The sequence below is a fragment of the Oryza glaberrima genome, chromosome 1 (genome assembly GCF_000147395.1).
Source record: "Oryza glaberrima chromosome 1, OglaRS2, whole genome shotgun sequence".
Classification (NCBI taxonomy): Eukaryota; Viridiplantae; Streptophyta; class Magnoliopsida; order Poales; family Poaceae; genus Oryza; species Oryza glaberrima.
Genome location: NC_068326.1, coordinates 20,614,476 through 20,634,814, shown reverse-complemented (window position 1 = coordinate 20,634,814; position 20,339 = coordinate 20,614,476). Strand labels below are relative to the sequence as shown.

Genomic DNA, 20,339 nt, shown 5'->3' with positions numbered 1-20,339 from the left:
TAGTGTTTGTCACATCATACATGTGTGTCGGAGCCCAAAACTAATAACTTGGATCCGACTGAGATTAATGTATCAATCCCTGGATCAGTAAAAATTGATACATACAATATAACTGGTTCTTCATTGCATATGTTAAAGTCTTACAATACTAAGGGTTTTACAATAATAGGTACTCACCTATCTAATTAGTACACAGTGGAAGTTTCTATACATTCTGACTAGTGAGGTAAAACCCTCAGGGATTTTCTAAGTTATCGGGGTCTTCGTAGTAATAGTTATATGGGTCCTCCTCTTGACCCAGATCTGAAAAAGGGGTTATAAGAGCAAGGATGAGTATTCACAATACTCAGCAAGTTATAATGGAAATATGTTATGCATTGACATATAATAGGGTTCTTTGCAAAAAGCAGTATTAGACAATCTGGAAAAGTTATAGCAGAATTTATAAAACATATAAACTTTAAATTTCTAACCAGGGTACCATATGAGTCCCGGTACTCAACTACATGAGTACGGCTATTTGAATAGTTTCAAAGATATTCTATTGCAGCAGATGTACGCTTTACCTGCAGTCCACGACTTGCTGATAATTATTGGCTTTAGTCATGGCCCAGCATTAAGTCATTAACAATTATGGCACATGTTCCATGAACTTATATCCTCATATGCTCTGAACGTAATGTTAACAGCAGCAAGAGGAGTTCTGGCGTTCCCGAGGTATTTAAGGGGAACTGATCGTATGACACCACATCATCTCGATCAGGGTTTATAAATATACCATATAGTTTATACTCGAGTATCACAAACCATTTACTTGTACATGGTAATGGTTAAAGTTGCCCTTCGCGGCTATAGTTGCCTCCTGCGCGAGGACTTAAAAATAAGAACCACTATACAGAGGTGCCATATTGCCAATTAACCTAATAACTAGGTCTGTCCCCATTCTAGAAACTGCGGTCGTACTCGTTCGTTCGACATAAGTACCTGGTAAAACTTATATCGATTGAGACAATACTAGCCACCCGGAAATCATCCAAATCTTACGTATTGTCCCAATCTAAGTATAGGGTATTTTAACCAGATTGTAAGCAAAATAAGCAATACTAAATTATCTGGGTTTCTATGATTAATTTATGCATAGAAAATAGAATATTGAATAGAAGGCTATAAATAAATAATTTGTAAAATATAGGCTGAAATGATCAACAGGTATATGGTAACTTGCCTTGCTCGATGTCCTGAGATTGATTGATATTATCTAGAGTGTCAGAGGAATCCTCAAGACCTAGGGTTAGACATATAAAATTCAAATTCAAAAAGGAGTTTAAATAAAATCCAAAAATAAGAAAAATAGAGTAAATAAAATAAAATGTAAAAATAGCAATAAGGGGTCCAGTAGATAGAGGATGATTTTAGAAGAATATTGGTCCAAGTTTTAATGAAATTGGATCTATATTTTAAAAGATATGGGCTTCTAAAGTTTGAAAATCAAATAAATGTGAAATGGCACTATGTGTGGGTCCCACCTGTCAGTCTCTCTCTCTCTTTTCTTCTTCTACCTCCGGTCGTTCCCCAAATCGGGCCTGCGGCGCTAGGGTTTAGGATTGCAGCGGCACTAGAGGGAGAAAGTGGTTGCGGCCGAGGAGGGGAGGGAACTAGGGATCTCCAGCGACGGCGAGCGGCGGTGATGGAACTAATTTGGTGTGTGGACGGCCTAGCGGCTAGAGCGGCGGTGGCATGGTTAGGCTGTGATGGCGACCGGAGTGATGAGAGTTAGACATGGCTAGGGGAGGGGTTCTAGAGCATCTACGAGGTGTCTAGAGGGATTCCGGCAGCTTGCCAACCTTTGGCAAGGCGCGGAGCATAGTTGCCGACGAGTGCCTCCATAGGCGGCGGCCGTGCTCACGTCGGCAGCTCAGAGGGTGGCAAGATAGTGCAAACCGATTGCAAAAATGGACTCTAGGTAGTATGTAGATGGTTGAAACGGAAGAACTCACCGAGATCGGTTGAAACGACGGATTGCGGCCGGAAAAACTTTGCGGCGGAGAAGAACAGAGTAGCGCAGGGGGCGGTGGTGCTTGGCTTGGTGCGGCGAGGTAAAACTCGACACAGAGCTTCGGTTAGGGCCTAATACGCTAGAACATGGTAGAATATAGGTGTTCTAAGGGTTATTTAGGGCGGAAGATGGATGGAGAGGGGTGGAGTCGATCGCGCACAAGGTGTTCGACCGACAGGCGAGGGTGGTTGATGAGATGGATTGGTGAAGCAGAGCTTCGGGGTTGTGGGGCTATGGTTGTTGATGATCGATGATGGACAGGGAAGGGATTGGGGGCCTATTTATAGGGCTAGAAGGAGCGGATGAGCTCGGGCACCGTCATCGCCATGGAGGAGCTCGGGATTTGGATGAGGCAAAGGTGGCAGAGGCTGAGAGAGGGCGGGCAAGATCGATTTGAGTGGCGGGAGGCCACGTTCGAATACTTACCGGCGAAGGATTGACTTGACCGCGGTTGGAATCGGCTGGCGACGTGTTGGCGCCAATCCGGGCGCGACGCGCGGCGGCGGCGAGGGTGAAAACGGCCGGCTAGGGGGTGAATGGTTTGAATTGTGAGAGGGGATACCACCGTCTATCTTCAATCCAACCGTGCGGCAAGAATTGGCGCGATTCACCCCGGGTAGAAGCGAAATCACATTCGGCGGCGGCTTGGACGGGAGCGCACGGCGTCGAGCGGTGATTTCGTGCGGCGGTCGTCGTCCCGGCTTTGTCATCGTCGAGATTGGTGCGGCGGCGGTGGGCTGAGGGCGTCGGACGGGTGACGGTGCGCCAAGGCGGTCGGGCATGCGCAAGCGGCCCCGAGGCCGACGCGCGGCGACACGGCGCGCGGCAAAGTCGGATGCCCGGGCGGTGCGCGCGAAGGGGAGTAAGAGGCAAAGAAAGCCACGGTTTTGAGTGGGATGTGGTCCCCTAGGACCAAACCTAGACTTTGTGCAAGATTAAGTTGAAGGTGGGCTGCTCTAGTTGGGCTAAGCATTTCATCGAGCAGCTTGTGTGCAATGAACAATAAAAATCAAAATTTTTGAATATTTCCCTAGAAAAGATTTGAATTCAAACTAGGAGTTTGGAAAGGTTTTACTAGGGTTTAGAGTATAGCAAATCTCCACTAATATTAGAATAAGCTAAAGAAATAATCTATGGTTTGAATTTGAGAGAATTTGCTCAAATTCACTAGGGTTTAGAATAAAGGGAATAAGTTAGAGTAAATTGGTTGGGCTCTAATACTTGAACCAATTTTAAATAAAAATCAAATAGATTTTTGAACCAAGAAAATTTAATCAAAAGCCAGCATGATGCAGTCAAATTTTAGTTTAAAATTTGAGGATGTTACAATGTGTTTTCAGCTAGTACAATATAAAACATATATACTATGTATAAATTAATTAAGGAAAAAAATCCATGGTCTACAAGATTCAATAAATTAATTCCTTCAAGGTGAGAGATAACCAACAGGAACACATAAAGGTACGCATCAAAGAATATTATATGTGTCTTTGCACCGAGAGAACTAATACCAGACGACTTTTTTGACATTTAATTTACTCTATTACTATATAGTTGAGTGTACGCAAGCTACCGTTGCAGATGTGTCATCTCATATATCGAAACAGTTCTGGTTTGATTTTATTTTAAGGAAGGGCCAAAGCTTGGTGACTAAACAGTTTAAATTGAATGCGCATTATCTATAGTATGTTTTTCTAATACACTACTGCTACCTTGCGAAAAGGACCAGCCATTCATGTATATGTCCAATGGACCAATGATGCAATTTTCACGTGGTCGATACCAAATTATCATTTGTTTTGTTTATAGCAAACAAATCCCTAGCTTAATTAAATGCTAATCAATCCAGCCCCTCTGTTCTCTGGTTCATTCTACATTTGTCAACTTATTAAAGGTAACAAATAGAAACCAAGAGTACTCTCATGTCACACGGTTCATTACTCAGCCAGTTTATCACAAATTTGCACGTGCATCCTTCAATTGCTTGAAGTCAACCATTTCATTCACTTTGATGTTAAAATAAATGTTAGCTTGAGAAATAACTGGATGGTTGCTTTTATGAAAAATTGAACATTATAGATTGGCAAAATGAAACAAGCTTCAACACTATAATGTTGGACCAAATAATGGCCATATAAATAGAAAAAAGAACTTTATATCTCTCCCTCCTAAGGAAAAACTCACGGCGATAGGACGGCAGGTTCTGGGGAGACGGGTTGGTGTTCCGCCCTACACATGCTCTTATGTGTCTTTCTTAGGGTATATACAATAGGCCTATACAATAAGTGATTGTCAACTCATGTGCTGCATGAGTTATATATTAGTGTTAGTAATATCAATATTAAAATTTAATCATATGTCGAATACAATAATTAAAATTTTCAAATTATAGATGATTAGATTAAAATAATTGTTCACATCAATTATTACTTGCTAATTATTAATTTTAAATTTTTAGAATTGAATAAAAATACTGAATTCGAAATCCAACCTAATGTATCTTCTATTGTTTTATGTTTTATTTAAATATTTTTGAATTAATTAGTGTTTAATTGTATTTGTGTTAAAGTTTAAATTTAGTATGCTTCATAACTTAGGTCATGTTCATAGCAAATTTATTTATTTTTGAATGAATTGCAATCTACGTCATGTTTTATTATCTAAGTTTCACTTTGGACCATCTTTTACTTAATTTTTTCACTTTGGACTACGCAAATTTGCATTTGTTGTAGACCATTATAACTCTCCTTTTTAGCCACATTAGCCTCTCCTCCAACAAAGGGTGGCATACACGCAAGTGGGGAAGATCCCTAATGTGTGGGCACCGATGTGCATGAAGTAATTGATGTGCTCGAGCAGAGAGTTGGGATGTTCCAAAGTGCAACATAAGCAAAATAACCAAGTTAAGTGGAAGAGTGAATTGTGCTTTAGGCTAACCTTTTATTATCAAGGTTTCACTTTAGACCACCTTTTGACTATATTTTTCTTTTTCACTTTGGACTAGTTAACTTTACTCTTTTTTTTTTTTTGCACTTTGGATCAACCCCAAGTATTTTCTCCAGCTATGACTAACCGCTCCTCCAACAAAGATATATCTTGCGTATGGATGAGGGAGTTTATCGGTGAGTTGTAGTCAATGTGCTCAAGGTTTTTTATGTACTGAAGAAAATGGTTTGGGGTGATGCTGTAGGGACTTCCCCTGCAGTGGTATACTTGAAAAAAAAAAGAAGGTTTGGGGGTGGTTTAAATTGCAACAAAGACAATTATTTAGTCCAAAGTAAAAGGATAAGATAAAGGGTGATCTAAAAGTGATACTTTGATAATAAAAAATAACTCAAAGCACAATTTATTCAATTGAAAATATTAGCTAAATGGTGGTCCAAAGTAAAATTTATAAAATGGAGCCCAAAAATACAATCCGCTCTTATTAAATAAAGTTGTACTACGTTTAGACTTTATATGATATATAATTAGTCTTTTATATGTTATAATAATTACATAATTAATAATTATTATTTTGCAATAGATAGAAAGTCTTGTTTTATCTAATATGTTAAGTAAATTTGAAGAGTCCACAATATTTCTAGTTTTATGTTTAAATTGACACATTCTAAATACAATCTGCGGTACAACATAATTGTGCACTCGATCTAATCAACATCTATATTTTTCTTTAACATAGGAGGTCCATCAAAGTACCCAGTTAGTATAGAAGATTGCTAAATTGATAGATAGATAGATAGATAGATAGATAGATAGATATTCCCTCCATTTTATATTATAAATTGTTTTGATTTTTTTTAGTCAAACTTCTTTTAAGTTTCCCCGCAAAAAGAAAAAACGCTTTAAGTTTGATCAAGTTTATAGAAAAAAATATAGTAATATTTTTAACACAAAATAAACATATTATCAAAATATATTCAATAAAACTAATTTGATATTTTAGATGTTACTATTTTTTTTATAAATTTAGTCAAACTTAAACAATATTGACTTAAAAAATCAAAACGACTTATAATATGAAATGTAAATGTAAAGAGTATATATTATCTTTATTAGCACCACGACATGCTTCTCATGATATAGAGGATATATAGAAAAAGAAAAAAAAAACAACCAGTGTCTTCTCTCAATGGAGATAACCATGGTGCGAAAAAAACAAGACTCAATAGTCTTGTCGAACTAATAATCCTTTGTATTTGTATATGGGCCTAGTCAATCTGAATTAATTAATCCTACTAGTAGAAAACTCTTTCTATGCTGTTCCGTCTGTCTCGTGCCTTCCGAAGAGTTTTCTGTGCCGTCTTTATGTCAGACGATGATGAGTTGATAACGTGAAAGCCTCTAAACAAAAGCCCTTAATTACGCGTGCAGCTGACTGATGTCGCAACAATCCGAGAATTATTCTCAAACCTACTTCCTCCCTTTGAACACGGTACGGCGAAGACTCTTCTTCGAAATGTCTCAAATTTGTCTCCTTTTCTAACTAAACCAGCATATAAAAGATAAAACTACAAAATAATCACACGGGATTTATCGTTAACAAGTAGCCATCACGAGGGATAATCCTCCTAGCTTGTGGCTAAGAAAAAACACCCGACCAACCAGTTTAATTTAGTTCAGAATTCTGACCGAATTTTGACGAGACCACGGCCGGACACGCACGTGCACATGGAATTCACGAGGATTAGATCGAATTTACATCTTTCCGGCGTGGGAGTGGATGTGCGGCAAAGCGAGAAACCGTCAAATTGAAATGACCAAAGCGGTCACGTCTCGAATTCTAAACGAAATTCAACCGAGTTTATTCTCGTTTTTGACGCATGTGTTGCTTGCCCTCGGCATCTTGGCGGCTCTGTCAGAGATTGAATTCGGCAGTTCGTTGGATATTTTGGTCAGCTTTTGACATTTTCAGGTGCTGCTCCCTCTATATATTCAGATAGAACTCGCTGCAGGGATATGCTTAGTTATTGGCTTATTGCAGAAAGGAGCAAAAACTAGGGAGTGGGGAAAGAAAGGGTTTTGGATTCTGTCTGAATTCAGAGATTGATCGAGATGAACACTTTTACACTTTTCAGGGATGAGGTGCAGAAAGCTTCAGAGAAGGTATATATATGCAGTAATTATTTCATTGATTCAGAGTTGATTTTTTCTATGCTTCAGAGCTTCAGAAATTAAGATGATATAATTCTTTTGTTGGGACTACATGTTTTACTGCAAATCGGTTGCTACTAGGGAGATTAACATGTCCAGTGACTCTGTGACACACCTCTGCACTTCTTGTGCAAATTCCATTTTCAACATGTTGCCGGAAAGGCATATATCGTACACTTTTACTGTCTATGTATTGTCTGAAGATCAAACTCCAACAACGAGTTTTGAAGGATAAAAGATAATGAGCTATTACTGTTCGCCATATTTTCACAGGATATGCCCCCTCGATGCATATAGTTTCAGATTAATTTGACCAATAATTATTAGAAGAACATCTTTTTGTGAAATTTTGTTTATGCTCTTACATGTGTATTTTACATTTAATTGGTAGCATGCATGAATATTTGAATGTTACCTTGACAAAGATCTCTGTAATCAATATATACCAGAAACTAATGAACAAACTATTCTGAAAAGCATCAGTTACATACTTACATTGATTTGGTGGATTTAAGACCGAGAGAACGCCCATATGCATGCATGATATGATGATAATTATGTCAACCTATTACAGTTACATGCTGTTTAGTAGCTTTAAACATCTCTGGAGGTTAATCGATTGCTGATTTTGCTGTAGGTTCATCGGCATCACGCGAACGACGACGAGGCTGGATTATTCCTGTCACTTGGGCTTAGCCTCGGATCGTCTCCTGACGCGTGCCACGCCAGCAAGAAAGACGAAGCGGACGCCGGCAACGGCGGCGGCGGCGACGGCTACCTCGACCTCGCGCTGCGCTGCGACCCCGCCGCCGGCGAGCCAATGGTGCATCCCAAGAGGCAGAGGGCCACCACCAACAGCAGCAGTAGCAGCAGCATCTGCGGCGAATACGGGGGCGCCGCCGCCGCCGCCGCCGTGCCGGCGGACCACGACGACGACGACCGGTCTTGCATGATCACCGCTGCGTCGACGGTGAATCGGCCTGGCCGGGTCGTACTCAGAACACGATGCAGCGCACCCACGGTACGCACGTATTACACGCATATAGTGACAAATTTATATATTTCATATTATAAGTTTTCTTGGCCAACGTTTTTTTTGAAGAAATTAAATTTACAGAGAAAGTTAATAAAATTTACAACACCAAATTAGTTTCATTAAATTTGGCGTTGCATATATTTTGATAATATGCTTATTTTGTATTGAAAATATTAGTATATTTTTCTATAAACTTAATCAAACTAAAAAGAACTTTGACTAGGAAAAAAACAAACGACTTATAATATAAAATGAATGAAGTATTGTATAAGTTGAGACATGTCAACACTTCATTATTGTATATTCCCTCTATTTTTTTAAAAAAAAATACATATGACACCATTAACTTGAGACATAATATTTTAGTCTTATGTAAAAAAATATATGCAAATACAATGGGATTGCTGAGCTGATTTTTTTTTTTAATTTTATCTTACAGGTGAAGGACGGTAGCCAGTGGCGCAAGTACGGGCAGAAGACGGCGAAGGGCAACCCGTGGCCGCGCGGCTACTACCGGTGCACCGGCGCGCCGGGCTGCCCCGTGAAGAAGCAGGTGCAGCGCTGCAACCACGACACCTCCGTCCTCGTCACCACCTACGACGGCGTCCACAACCACCCCATCACGCCCTACGCCGCCGCGCTCCCTCCGTCGTCGTCCTCCTCATCGGCGGCGGCGGCGGCCATGCTCGCCTCCTCCTCCTCCTCCTCGTCGACGTTGTCGGAGCTCCAGCGCGCGATGTCGAGGAGCATCGCCATGCCAGCGGCGCAGTCGTCGTCGTCGTGGTGGAACCAGAGAAACTATCCTGTAGAGGCAGATGTCGTGGCGAAGGCGATCTGGGACCCCAAGTTCCAGGCGACGGTGGCGGCCGCCGTCGCGAGCTACGTCCGTGACCGTGAGCAGAGCGGCGCCGGCGGGAGGGTTGCCGGAGAGCTCTTCAATCTGGCTCCTCCATGCTGACAAGTGACAACACCCTCTACTAGCATCCATAAATATACAAATGATGTACTAATATGCACAGGTCGTAAAAAAAAATGTTTTTAATTAGTTTTGGTCCAATTGCTGACATGACATACAAGAATAACGACTTTTCATTTGTTTGTTTGTTTTTTTAAGTTTGAGACTCAAATCCGGGTGAGCAGATTGGCTCAGTTTCTCATGTAAATTCAATTTGTTATTTGTAACTAGGTTAAACAAATTATGTTGAATTGGTTAAATTCGTTTTGTTAAAATTGCCCTTGTGAAGCACTGATGCATTTTACGCAAAGCACTAGACCTACTTTTATATAGTGATGTAAGTGGACTATTCCAATACCCGCATAAAAACCCGTTTACCAGTTCATTTCTCATATGTTAGTATAAATTTTAAAAGAGAATTTGAACTAAATTTTAAAGGGTTAATTGGATTCATGCCACTGCAAATGTGGCAAATCAGAAAAATGCCACTACTATTCATTAAATCGGGTAGATGCCACTGCAATCTTCTAAAATTAGAACCATACCACTCCATCACGATTTCCATCATCTCCGTCACATTTTCCGCCGTCTCCATCTCCATCTTCTCGTCGTCTTCGTCTCGGCGCCGGAGGAGGAGGGCACTGTGTCGGATGGGGAAGGGCTTCGAGCGGGGGAACCGGCACGCCGTCCTCATTGGCGCTAAGCTCCATGAAAGGCAACGAAGAGCTTCTCCTCCTTGCAAATCCGACGAAGGCGATGTCGACCTCCAACGGCAACAGAAACGCGGTGCGCCTCGACTGGAGACGATGGGCCGCCGCAACACTCTGGTCCACGATGACGACGATGTTCTAGGGGGTTTCGACTTCAGGGAGATGGTGGCCGGGCTTCCTCTCTTCGCTGTGGTCCCGGTGGAGGTGGTTGCACTGATAGGAGACGATCAGGGCGACGGCGCAAGGCGGCTGAAACGCGTGGTGGCGGCATTGAGAGAAAGAACTCGTGGGGAGAGGCAGCCAGGGCATGGCGAGCTCGGGCTAAGGTTGGGAAAGAAAGAGGAGACCATGTGCATCCTTTGTATATGTAGATGAGAAGGAAATTGATGCAGATATGGCGCAATTTGGCTTCGGAAAGATTAGGGTTTCTCCCGAGTTCACCAGAATTTAGACGACGCCAAATCTTGAGGATATTCCAAAGTTAGTTAAGGGGAAATCGATAGGAGATCAAGGGGATTTTGTTTCTGCAATCAATTTGGGAAGAAGAGCAACTTGGAGGTCGTATTTGAACGGGAGGCGGAGGCGCAGTGTATGGGCACGGCCGCACGGAACTTTGTCAGGAGGTTGAAGACTGTAGCAGAGGCACAACGTATGGGCACGGGCACGCCGGTGAAGCCCTTCCCCATCCGCCGTCGTTCCCCATCTACTGCCATGCCCTCCTCCTCCGGTGCCGTTTTGTCCATCCAGATGAAGCCGACGATAAGATGAACACGAAGACAGCGGAATGTGACTGAGAGAACGGAAATCGTGATGGTGTGGCATGATTCTAGTTTTAAAAAATTACAGTGGCACCTACCCGATTTTATGAATAGTAGTGACATTTTTCTGATTTGCCACATTTGCAGTGGCATGGATCCAATTAACCCAATTTTAAAAGTAAGCGTCAACTGGTTAGGTTCCTTGTAGTGGAACAGCCCATACAAGTTCAAATTCTAGATTTGATACGGGTGCTCGTATTTACGGCTAATTATTCTTTCAGTCGTAGGCGATGTACCTCTCAACAATAAGACGAAAAAAAAGATAACCGAGCAAATTTAATAATCTCCTTTGCTTGCCCCACCTGTGTCTCTACTTTTATAGTAGTATATGTGGCGGGCTATTTCAACCGTGGGCCTAATTATGTAGGCGGCCCAGTAAAAAGAATAAAATAAAATAAAATAATAATAACAAAAACGCCACCTCTCGCGCGACGTGGCCCCACCCAAGCGCACACGTGGCACCGTGCCCCCATGGCCGCGAGGCACCGAAGTAGGAGTAGCTAGCAATCGAATCCATCTTCCTCCACCCCCTCCTCCTCCTGGATTGCCGCCGCCGCCCGCGGTTTCCAGCAAGCGCCGCGGTTCGCGCCGCCGCCGCCGCCGCCGCCGAGCGGAGCAGCGCCCCGATCGATCCCCTTCCCCTCCCGCGAGCAACCGACGCCGGCGGAAGTCCCAGCTGCTTCCGCCGCTTCGCCCGGTGAAGCATCCGTACTCACGCTCTTCCTCTTCCTCATCTCTCTCTTTACCCACTACCCCGACCCTTCTTTTTTTTTTTCTTCTCGGATTTCGTTAGCCTTAGCTTCTCTTCCAGATCCGGAAGCAATTTTCTTGAATTGGACCTAACCAGAGTAAGAGTAGCAGTTTGTTAGGATTGGATTGGGAGTGTTAGCCCCTGATTAGTTGATAGGACTAGATTAATAGTGTACCTCCGTTGAATTGATGAACTTGCTAATACTCCCTCCGTCCCAAAATAAGTGCAGTTTTGCACTTTTCACGTTCAACGTTTGACCGTTCGTCTTATTTGAAATTTTTTTATGATTAGTATTTTTATTGCAATTAGATGATAAAACATGAATAATACTTTATGAGTGACTAATTTTTTTTAATTTTTTCATTAATTTTTCAAATAAGACGGACGGTCAAACGTTGGACACGGATATCCACGGCTGCACTTATTTTGAGACGGATGTAGTATATGCCAAAGTGGCTTGTCGTGATTGGGTTAGTTATGAGTATCTACTGTGCCATGATTAGATTAGATGCGTGGTCCAGATTGCTGCCATCTACTGGGATTAATGTTTGAGTGAGTTTTGTTTTTTTTTTGTGTAGAAATGGATCGACCTGATGAAACCGTGAAATTCCCAAGCTGTGATGCCTATTTTGACACTATACAGTCCAAGAAGAAGCTGCCCCTCTCTTTGCAAGAATCGCTCACTGCTGCCTTTGCTCAGATTCCTGTCTCGTCTTTTCCTGATGTTCCTAATGGCCGAGGTACACACGTTCTGCAAGACAAAATTAACTAACTAGTTGTCCACGCCATGTGTTTGATGATCCCTCATATTGCATTGCAGTGATTGAAATTCCAGGAGACACTTCAGTTCTTGACGCTGTGAGAATTCTCTCCGAACACAACATTAGGGCAGCGCCAGTGCTAAATCCGGAATGTGGAGCTCCGGCTGATTGCAAAGGGAGGTACCTTGGCATCATTGATTACTCGGCTATCATCCTCTGGGTTCTAGAAAATGCTGAGATTGCCGCCGTTGCTCTATCAGCTGGGTCAGCAACCGCGGCAGGAGTTGGAATGGGTGCTGTCGGTGCAGTGGGAGTGGCAGCATTGGGTGCAACTGGTCCTGCAGCTGTTGCTGGCTTGACTGCCGCTGCAGTAGGGGCTGCTGTTGCTGGTGGGTTAACAGCAGAAAAGGGTGTGGCAAAGGATGGACTAACTGCTGCTGATCAATTAGGAGAAGATTTCTACAAAGTTCTGCTTCAGCAAGAACCTTTCAAATCAACCACAGTATGCATTTTACTCTATCATGAATTATTATGCATATTTGGCAGTTTTTTTTTCCTTTTTGTTAAATGTTGATCATTTATAGAGTCCAGTCAGTCTCAAATTATTTGTTATATTTTCTACCCTGAACCACTGTTCTGTGTGGCTACACCGAAGTTTGGCTATCCTAATTACAATATATGCCGCAACTTGGCATGATTAAACACTTCCTGTGATTTCTTAGCTGCAACTTATTGTTGCTAATAATAGTTTGGATATCTGTCCTCTTCGCCTCAGTTGAATATTGCATGATGATCTTCTGATGTAAATCCTGCTAACCTTCATTTTTTCTCATTATTGTAGGTTCGATCAATTATAGAATCCTACCGCTGGTCTCCTTTTGTCCCCATTACACTGGACACTTCCATGCTTACTGTACTATTGTTGCTATCGAAGTACAGGTTAAGGAATGTCCCAGTGATTGAGCCTGATAAGCCAATCATTAAGAACTTCATTACTCAGACTGGTGTTGTTAAAGGACTTCAGCAGTGCAAAGGAAGGGATTGGTTTGATTATATTTCAGCACTCCCTCTCTCGGACTTGGGACTTCCGTTTATGTCACTTGATGAGGTTATTGCGTCTCCCTAATCCAATTCTTTACTAATGATAAATCATGTCCCCTACATTATCAAGATAAAAGTTATATCTCAAGCTGAAATGTACTTTTTTTTTCACTTCACTTTGCAATAGATTGGTAATTGAACAATTTTGTGCTTTCTTCAGGTTATCACTGTTAACAGTGGTGATCTAATCTTGGAAGCTTTTAAGTGCATGAAGGACAACAAAATTGGTGGTGTGCCTGTAGTAGAAGGTCCCAACAGAAAACTTGTTGGCAGTGTGAGCATAAGGGATATTCGCTTTTTGTTACTTAGGCCTGACTTGTTTTCGAATTTCAGGTATCAAACCATCTGACTATTTGTTACCGCGTGAGTCATTTTTTAAATTTTGCATTTCCATGTTCCTAATGATAAATCTTCCATACAGGCAACTTACTGTCATGGAGTTCATGAAGACCATAGGCTCCACCGTTCCTGATTCAGGGAACGGCCTGGTGAAGCCACCTCTCACCTGTTCTCCTGACGCTTCTCTTGGCAGCGTGATTGACAGCATTGCATCAAGAATAACCCACCGGATATACGTCGTGGACGGTGACTTCGAGGTTGTTGGTGTCGTGACACTGCGAGACGTGATTTCTTGCTTTATCTATGAGCCTCCTGGTTACTGTGACAACTACTTGGCATCAGCCATGGATAAGCTTGAGGAGAAAGGTGCAGGTTCTGTGGACACAAGTTGAGCCTTTTTCTGTAACGCGAACACCAAAATAACAGACTGAATTAGGGAGCAGTAGCAATTCTGATGTATTCAGGTTTAATTTGTGCTGTTGCTGCAGTGAAAGTGTGTAGAACAAGACTGATGCTGTTGCTCCATGGTCTCTTAATGTAGTTTGCTTGGTGTTACTAAATTACTATATAGGGAGAAGTCAATATACCCTCAGTAAAAGTCCATCGAACACCTCATACTTTGAAGTCGGATAACCAACTCTATCAACTTCATAATACTGTTTGTATAACCGCTAAAGTGCTTTTTATCTAATTATTTTATTCGGTTTTATCTAATTTTACATGTACAATAGATGATTTTAGTGACGCGACACTCCCGCTATTCAAAAATAACTCTATTTTTAGTCTTTGGTGTTCAAACTTCAAACTAAGGTTGAGAGAAAAGACCAAAGTCTCCTTATCAAAAGAAAAAAAATAGCATTCCATTCTGATGAATGGATAGATAGAGGACATTGAAGGAATAATCCTTAAAATGGTATTGATGAGTAGGTAGATAGATAAAGGTATTAAGGAATAAAACTTATAACAGGATAAAAGTGAACTTATTTTTCATAAAGAAATAGTATTACGAGTGTTTTAGAATAAAAGGTATAAAAGAAATACAATTTATAATAGGCTAGAAATGAACTTATTTTAGAATAAACTGTTCATGTTAGAAATGAAGTTATCTTCGGAGTGAGGAGTAGATATATTCAAGATATATGTCAAATTCTCCCATGCACTCTTTTTTACACCAATAACTGAGGATCGATACAATCACAATAATCGAGGATCAAGGATTAATGAAGTGAAAATTTGTCATCTTTGTTAACCAAAACCTTATTTAGTATCTGTATACGGAAATCAGCATGTCCAAAACAACCTCAGAAGTTATATGAACAATATTATGTAGTAAGTTGAAGCGTTTAGGTTAGGGTGTTAGATATGCTTTTATCCAAAGTTATATTTGTGTGACGTTATAACACAATGAGATTATGTGCCTTCCTCGGATTGAGATCCATTGACTTACTTCCATCCAACTTTGATTTTATCCTCACCTATGCCATTTTTTTTAAGAAAAAGAGAAATAAAGAGAAAAGGAGAGAAAAAGGGCAAATAAAAATGTAGTAAATAAAGACACAAAGATATGATAATCATTATGTTTCGTCGTTTCCTTTCTTCTTTCTTATTTTCTATGGTATATACAAGGTAGAATGAACATTTTGATTTTAACTATGTATGCTAGGATGATGTGGCATGTCTGTATAACGGTTTCGGTGGATTAGAGACTATATCAAGTCACATGATAAATTTAGAGGTTTATTTGGAGTTTGGACAATATAAAATCAGGGATTAAACTAACGATAAAAAAAAATTAAGAGACCGCATTGGCTATTCACTCTTGTTGTGGAAGATAAAACTGTGCAAGTGTAAGTAAGTACGTGCGCAACGTGCTAGTGATGCCACCCCCGGTTGCTCAGTTCACAGATGTAGGATCTGTTTTGTTCTTTGCCAATATCAAATTTTGGGCAATAGCAAGAAGTAGTGGTTAAGAATATTTTATCCATCAATTGTGGCTCAAGTAATTTATTTGATTATTCCAATGATTAATGCTCTAGTGAGGATTTTTTAGATAATATGGTTCAATTTAACCCTTCATGAAGTATAAATAAACCACTTAAAAAATAAAACACCCAATAAAAAGATAATCTATTGTATCATAGAGGAATAAAAAACAGGACATGCACAAACAGAGCCAAAGGGCAAGTGCAACAGCCCATATATTGTACTAATAATAGTGCTTAATATCCATAGCAGGATATGGCACATAAAATAGTACCATGGATATGTATGCGTATAATGCTATTCTCTGATCTTAGAAGGAAACAAAGTGATAAAAATATATCTCAATCCTCTGGCTGGCCACTGCATGCGCTAATCGTCCTCAGCGCATGCAAACCAACGCCAAATCTCACTTCACGTGACCAATCAGTATATATAGACGAGATACAATCCAAATTCATCTCGGTCACCTCCCTTAACACCAGCACAGACCTGGCTCCTGCTTATGCTTTTTTCTAGATTAACACCAGAAGGCTTTGACTGCAATGAAAAATACAAGAATCCATATCATGTCTTCATGTTGTGATATGTCTTCATGTTGTCAAGCTATTCACTGTGCCTCCTTGATGTTGTCCATCCAAAACCATCAAAGAACACGATAATCTCATCAGCTGTACCATCTGCACCTTTTACATCACTTTGCCCAAAATCTGATCAGATACAGAAATCTACCGAACTGCATGCTATAGTTCTTTGCTAGTAACTTGCAAATAACCGATACTTCTCTGCACATATATATTTATTTAACTGACTCTCGAGCAAACCACTCAACACTTTTCTAAATAATTTGGCTTGCATAAATGGACTAACTAAAAGCCAAATTATGATACAAACAAGCCGCTCAGTTGATTCTTAACACTGTGTATAACGTATGTTTTTTTTCAGAAAAAAAATAAAAAAAGAATTTGAAACCTATATAATTACTACCAAAACCTACCACCATAACCTGCTGAAGGGAGGTGTAGGTGCCAACAACGGCGACACATACTCCGATGACCAGTATCCCGATGATCGCCGCCATCTCGAAGCAGCCAACTCCTCCTCGGGACATGTAGATCTTGAGGTAGCTCAGGCACAGGAACAACACGGCAACAGTGACGTTCAGCGAGGACCCGATGAATGACATGAGGTAGCCGAAGAAGGGCATCGTGCATGCCAGTACCACCATGCTGATAACGACGGCTGTGCTGGTGAGCACCCTAGTCAGCCTGTTGATCTCAGCGTCCGTCGTCGCTGACAGCTTCTCCTCTATCGCTATTGTGACTGGCTGGATCATGAGCGCGTACTTCGCTAGGTGATTAGTGTCGTCAGGATGGCGATCCTAGTGTACAGCTTCCCCGTGGGTAAGTTCAGTGTCACCTGCGCCTGCACAACTTCACCATAGATCAGATAACCCAACATTGTTGTCACTGCGTAGTTAAGACTGCACAGCACCGAAGAGATCAGTAAAACCTGCACATTAATTAGAGAGGAATAGAACATTATTGGAGTACTGATCCATTATCATCACCATCATGGTTTCATAAACCAAATTATGATAATTGGAACTAATAATTCGTAATCAATTATCATTGGTTGCCAAATCTCTCTAATTGAAAGGTAAAACTTAAAATGCAACATTATTGAGCTATATCATATGAAAATAAGGACCATTGAATGCAACGGTTGATACAATATCTGTCAATATTCATTGATAAATATCAGTAAACGAATGGTGAAAGGTTGAAGATTGTTCAAGAAACTTCCATGAGTTAATGGAGTAATAGTCAATGTCCTACCACTTTTGCATCTTATCCCTAACAATTCTCATGCTTATTGGTTGAGTCTAAACTTAGTACAAGAATATATACAATACAATAGATCTCTATTTTAACTTGGCATAGAAAAGTTTATGATGCAACACATCTTCCAAATTTAGATACGCTGCTTTTTAATTTATCTAAAATTGTATTGGACTACACATAAAATTAGTTAAAAACAAATTTCGTAAACTTTGTATTCAAATGACTAATATAATTTTTTCATTTTAAGTGCTAGACACATCTTCTATCTTTAGGTTTAACATATAAATTAAATCATATTAGGCGGCTCATGATTAGCTTTATATTTAAGCTACATTGCTTTTACATGGGTGGATGAGAGGTAACCAAATATAGTTGAGAGACGACCCTAATCGCCTCGAGGAACCTATTTATTCCACTGGAGTGATAGGCTGTTCTGTAGCACAATACACTGCCACGTCACTTCACACGTTAAACTGGTCGAAAGGCTATCCCAACATTACCCTTAATTTATGTCATTATATAAAAAAAAGTATATCAATACTAAATTGTGTATATTGCACTTGCCATTAATTTTATATTGCACTCACCATTCCTTATCAGTGTAAATTAACATTACGAAATTGATAACTAGTACAACATTTTTTTAGGGATGGTACAACTTATTTCAATAAATCATTTTAATGTTGATTTCTTCTGATCCTAATTCTTACTTTTACTTTTAATTGGATGGTCAAAATAAACTTATTAGCTTAAATTTTATGAACATGATGTATATAGAGTCAAAATAAACTTATTAGCTTAAATTTTATGAACATGATGTATATAGACCTAATGTATGAATGGAGCGCCAACGCCAACAAAATATATGAGAAGCATGCAATGATGAGTATGATGAGAATGTAGCACCGATGATAATTAAGAGCTGTGCGAGTATAGTGTGCATGATTAGTGATGTACGAGTTCTAAAAACTAATTATGAGTGTGCGCATCTTCTATGCATACATGTAATAAAAAACAATATGTTTGTATTCTTACTGAACCTGTTGCTAATTTAATTCCACCATTGACTATTCAATTTTCATTAACCATAATTCTAAATTTACATTGTTAATTGTTATCATAAATTTTAGCAAATTCACTATGAAGTAAAACACATAAATACATTTTAAAAAGTGTACTTAGGAAAATCCTTCTTAGAGTTCATTGAGGAGTACACAGTCGGAAAAACGCCATGTCCGGCGAAGCAGACGAAGTAGAGGCTAAGGGCGGTGGGCAGCCCGCTCAGATTCAAGAGGCTGCTGCCCTCCATGTGGAAGCCCTTGCCGGCCACGCCGGCCCAGACCAGCGATGCCGTCAGCGCCACCGACGAAACGAGCCCAATCGCCAAGACATACGCAAGCATGCTGAGGTTCTTGAGCCACGTCGTCGGGAGGATGACGGCGGCCGCCGCGAGCACGAACAGTTGCTTCCCGTGAACCTGGTACCCTAGGATCTCCACCACTATGCCAGGGAGGAGCTTGTCGAGGTTGTCGCCCTTGAGGATGAGGAAGCTGATGGCGACGAGGTAGAGCTCGACGTACATGATGAGGCCGATGGCCATCCGGCCGTAGCTGCCGAAGGCGAGGTAGCCGATGTCTGGGTAACTCCGTACACAGCGGTCGACGCGCATGCACCGGTCAATTAGGTTGCCGGTGTAGAAGCAGATGGCGCCGACCATGGCGAAGAGTGTTAGGCTGAGCCACCCGCCCTGGGATAGCGCGTACGGCACAGAGAGCATCCCGATGCCGGATATGACGTTGCTAAGGTTTAGGCAGCTCCTCCCGAAGGAAGCGCCGGTCATACAAAATGAGCCACCGCCGGTAGGGAGGAGGAGATGCTGCTCCATGTTGCTGCCGGCAGGGAGGAGGAGATGCTCCATGTCGTAATCCACCTTATCTCGTAGATCTTCTTGCCTATGGAGAAGAGCCTCATCGATAGGACTCTTATCCGCCGCCATAATCCCCGTGTCTGTGTGTGCACCTGTTAAACCAAAATCACCTGACAGATTTTTAATACTTACATGATACACATATGGAAATAGCGTGTATAACTTATCATACGTATCATAACACAGAATTCATTATTAATGATAACCTTATAGTTAAAAATAAAGTGCAACTTACATTTAGTGAAACAAAATAGAAATAAGAGAGATACTAGACAACTACTCATTACACCTAAAAATTTGCTAACAAAATTACAAACAAACAAGAAACATTTATTAGTAAATTAATACAAAAGGTGACAAAAAAATAATGAGATAACTAAAGTAGACGCACGTTGATTAAGCTAGATTAGATGTTGTACTAAAAATATCAATGAGATGACTATATAACAAAACAAACAGAGAATGGTGAATCGGGAGTAAACACGTGATCCTGACCAGTCTATATACATGTTAGAAAAGTGAATGAACACATATGGCAAAAATTAGCATAAAAAACTAGCATACCGCGTACTTTGCACACAAAGATTGTATACAAAACAGTACTTTTAAAAAGGGATAAGTCCATTTAACACCCCTCAACTATTATACTTGTCTAAACTACACCCTTAACTTTAAAACCAGGTATTAGACACCCCTCAACTCTTAAAACCATGCAATTTATACCCCTCATCCAAACTGCTCTGGTTTTTTGCTTAGGAAGCAATCCAGTCAACATAGGACCCACCTGTCATTTTCCCTTTTTCCTTCTCTCTCTTGGAGCACAACGAACTACGCGTCTACGCCTCAGTCTCCGGCAGCTTGGCGCAGGCGAGGTCGAGGTTGAGCGGCACATTACGGAGCCCTTCCT

General features: G+C 40.8%; 2 protein-coding genes and 1 pseudogene across 3 annotated transcripts; 2 read left to right on the top strand and 1 right to left on the bottom strand.

Annotated features, from left to right (window-relative positions):
- Positions 1 to 7,043: 7,043 nt before the first annotated feature.
- LOC127760273 (WRKY transcription factor 72B-like) lies at positions 7,044 to 9,423 on the top strand. Its single transcript, XM_052284503.1, has 3 exons — positions 7,044 to 7,162; positions 7,848 to 8,231; positions 8,686 to 9,423. The coding sequence occupies exons 1-3, from the start codon at positions 7,112 to 7,114 to the stop codon at positions 9,202 to 9,204; spliced, it is 954 nt and encodes a 317-aa protein (XP_052140463.1). The 5' UTR covers positions 7,044 to 7,111; the 3' UTR covers positions 9,205 to 9,423.
- A 1,805-nt stretch (positions 9,424 to 11,228) lies between these two features.
- On the top strand, positions 11,229 to 14,388 carry LOC127760494 (SNF1-related protein kinase regulatory subunit gamma-1-like). 2 transcript variants are annotated; one of them, XM_052284762.1, is made up of 6 exons: positions 11,229 to 11,426; positions 12,059 to 12,220; positions 12,301 to 12,743; positions 13,083 to 13,349; positions 13,503 to 13,675; positions 13,764 to 14,388. In XM_052284762.1, exons 2-6 carry the CDS (start codon positions 12,061 to 12,063, stop codon positions 14,071 to 14,073), a joined length of 1,353 nt encoding a protein of 450 aa, XP_052140722.1. In that variant the 5' UTR covers positions 11,229 to 11,426; positions 12,059 to 12,060; the 3' UTR covers positions 14,074 to 14,388. The 2 variants fall into 2 exon arrangements, with proteins under 2 accessions (XP_052140722.1, XP_052140723.1); XM_052284763.1 differs by having other exon boundaries at positions 11,229 to 11,437.
- A 1,699-nt stretch (positions 14,389 to 16,087) lies between these two features.
- Positions 16,088 to 19,501, bottom strand: LOC127779270 (amino acid transporter AVT1I-like; annotated as a pseudogene).
- Between the last annotated feature and the right edge of the window lie 838 nt (positions 19,502 to 20,339).

What these genes read in the sequence shown, in the direction of transcription:
- LOC127760273 (XM_052284503.1), top strand. Translation starts at nt 7,112, where the DNA reads ATGAACACTTTTACACTTTTCAGGGATGAGGTGCAGAAAGCTTCAGAG. An exon ending in TGCAGAAAGCTTCAGAGAAG is followed by an intron (nt 7,163 to 7,847) that starts GTATATATATGC and finishes ATTTTGCTGTAG; the next exon opens with GTTCATCGGCATCACGCGAA. An exon ending in CACGATGCAGCGCACCCACG is followed by an intron (nt 8,232 to 8,685) that starts GTACGCACGTAT and finishes TTTATCTTACAG; the next exon opens with GTGAAGGACGGTAGCCAGTG.
- LOC127760494 (XM_052284762.1), top strand. Translation starts at nt 12,061, where the DNA reads ATGGATCGACCTGATGAAACCGTGAAATTCCCAAGCTGTGATGCCTAT. An exon ending in AACCTTTCAAATCAACCACA is followed by an intron (nt 12,744 to 13,082) that starts GTATGCATTTTA and finishes TCATTATTGTAG; the next exon opens with GTTCGATCAATTATAGAATC. An exon ending in GACTTGTTTTCGAATTTCAG is followed by an intron (nt 13,676 to 13,763) that starts GTATCAAACCAT and finishes TCTTCCATACAG; the next exon opens with GCAACTTACTGTCATGGAGT.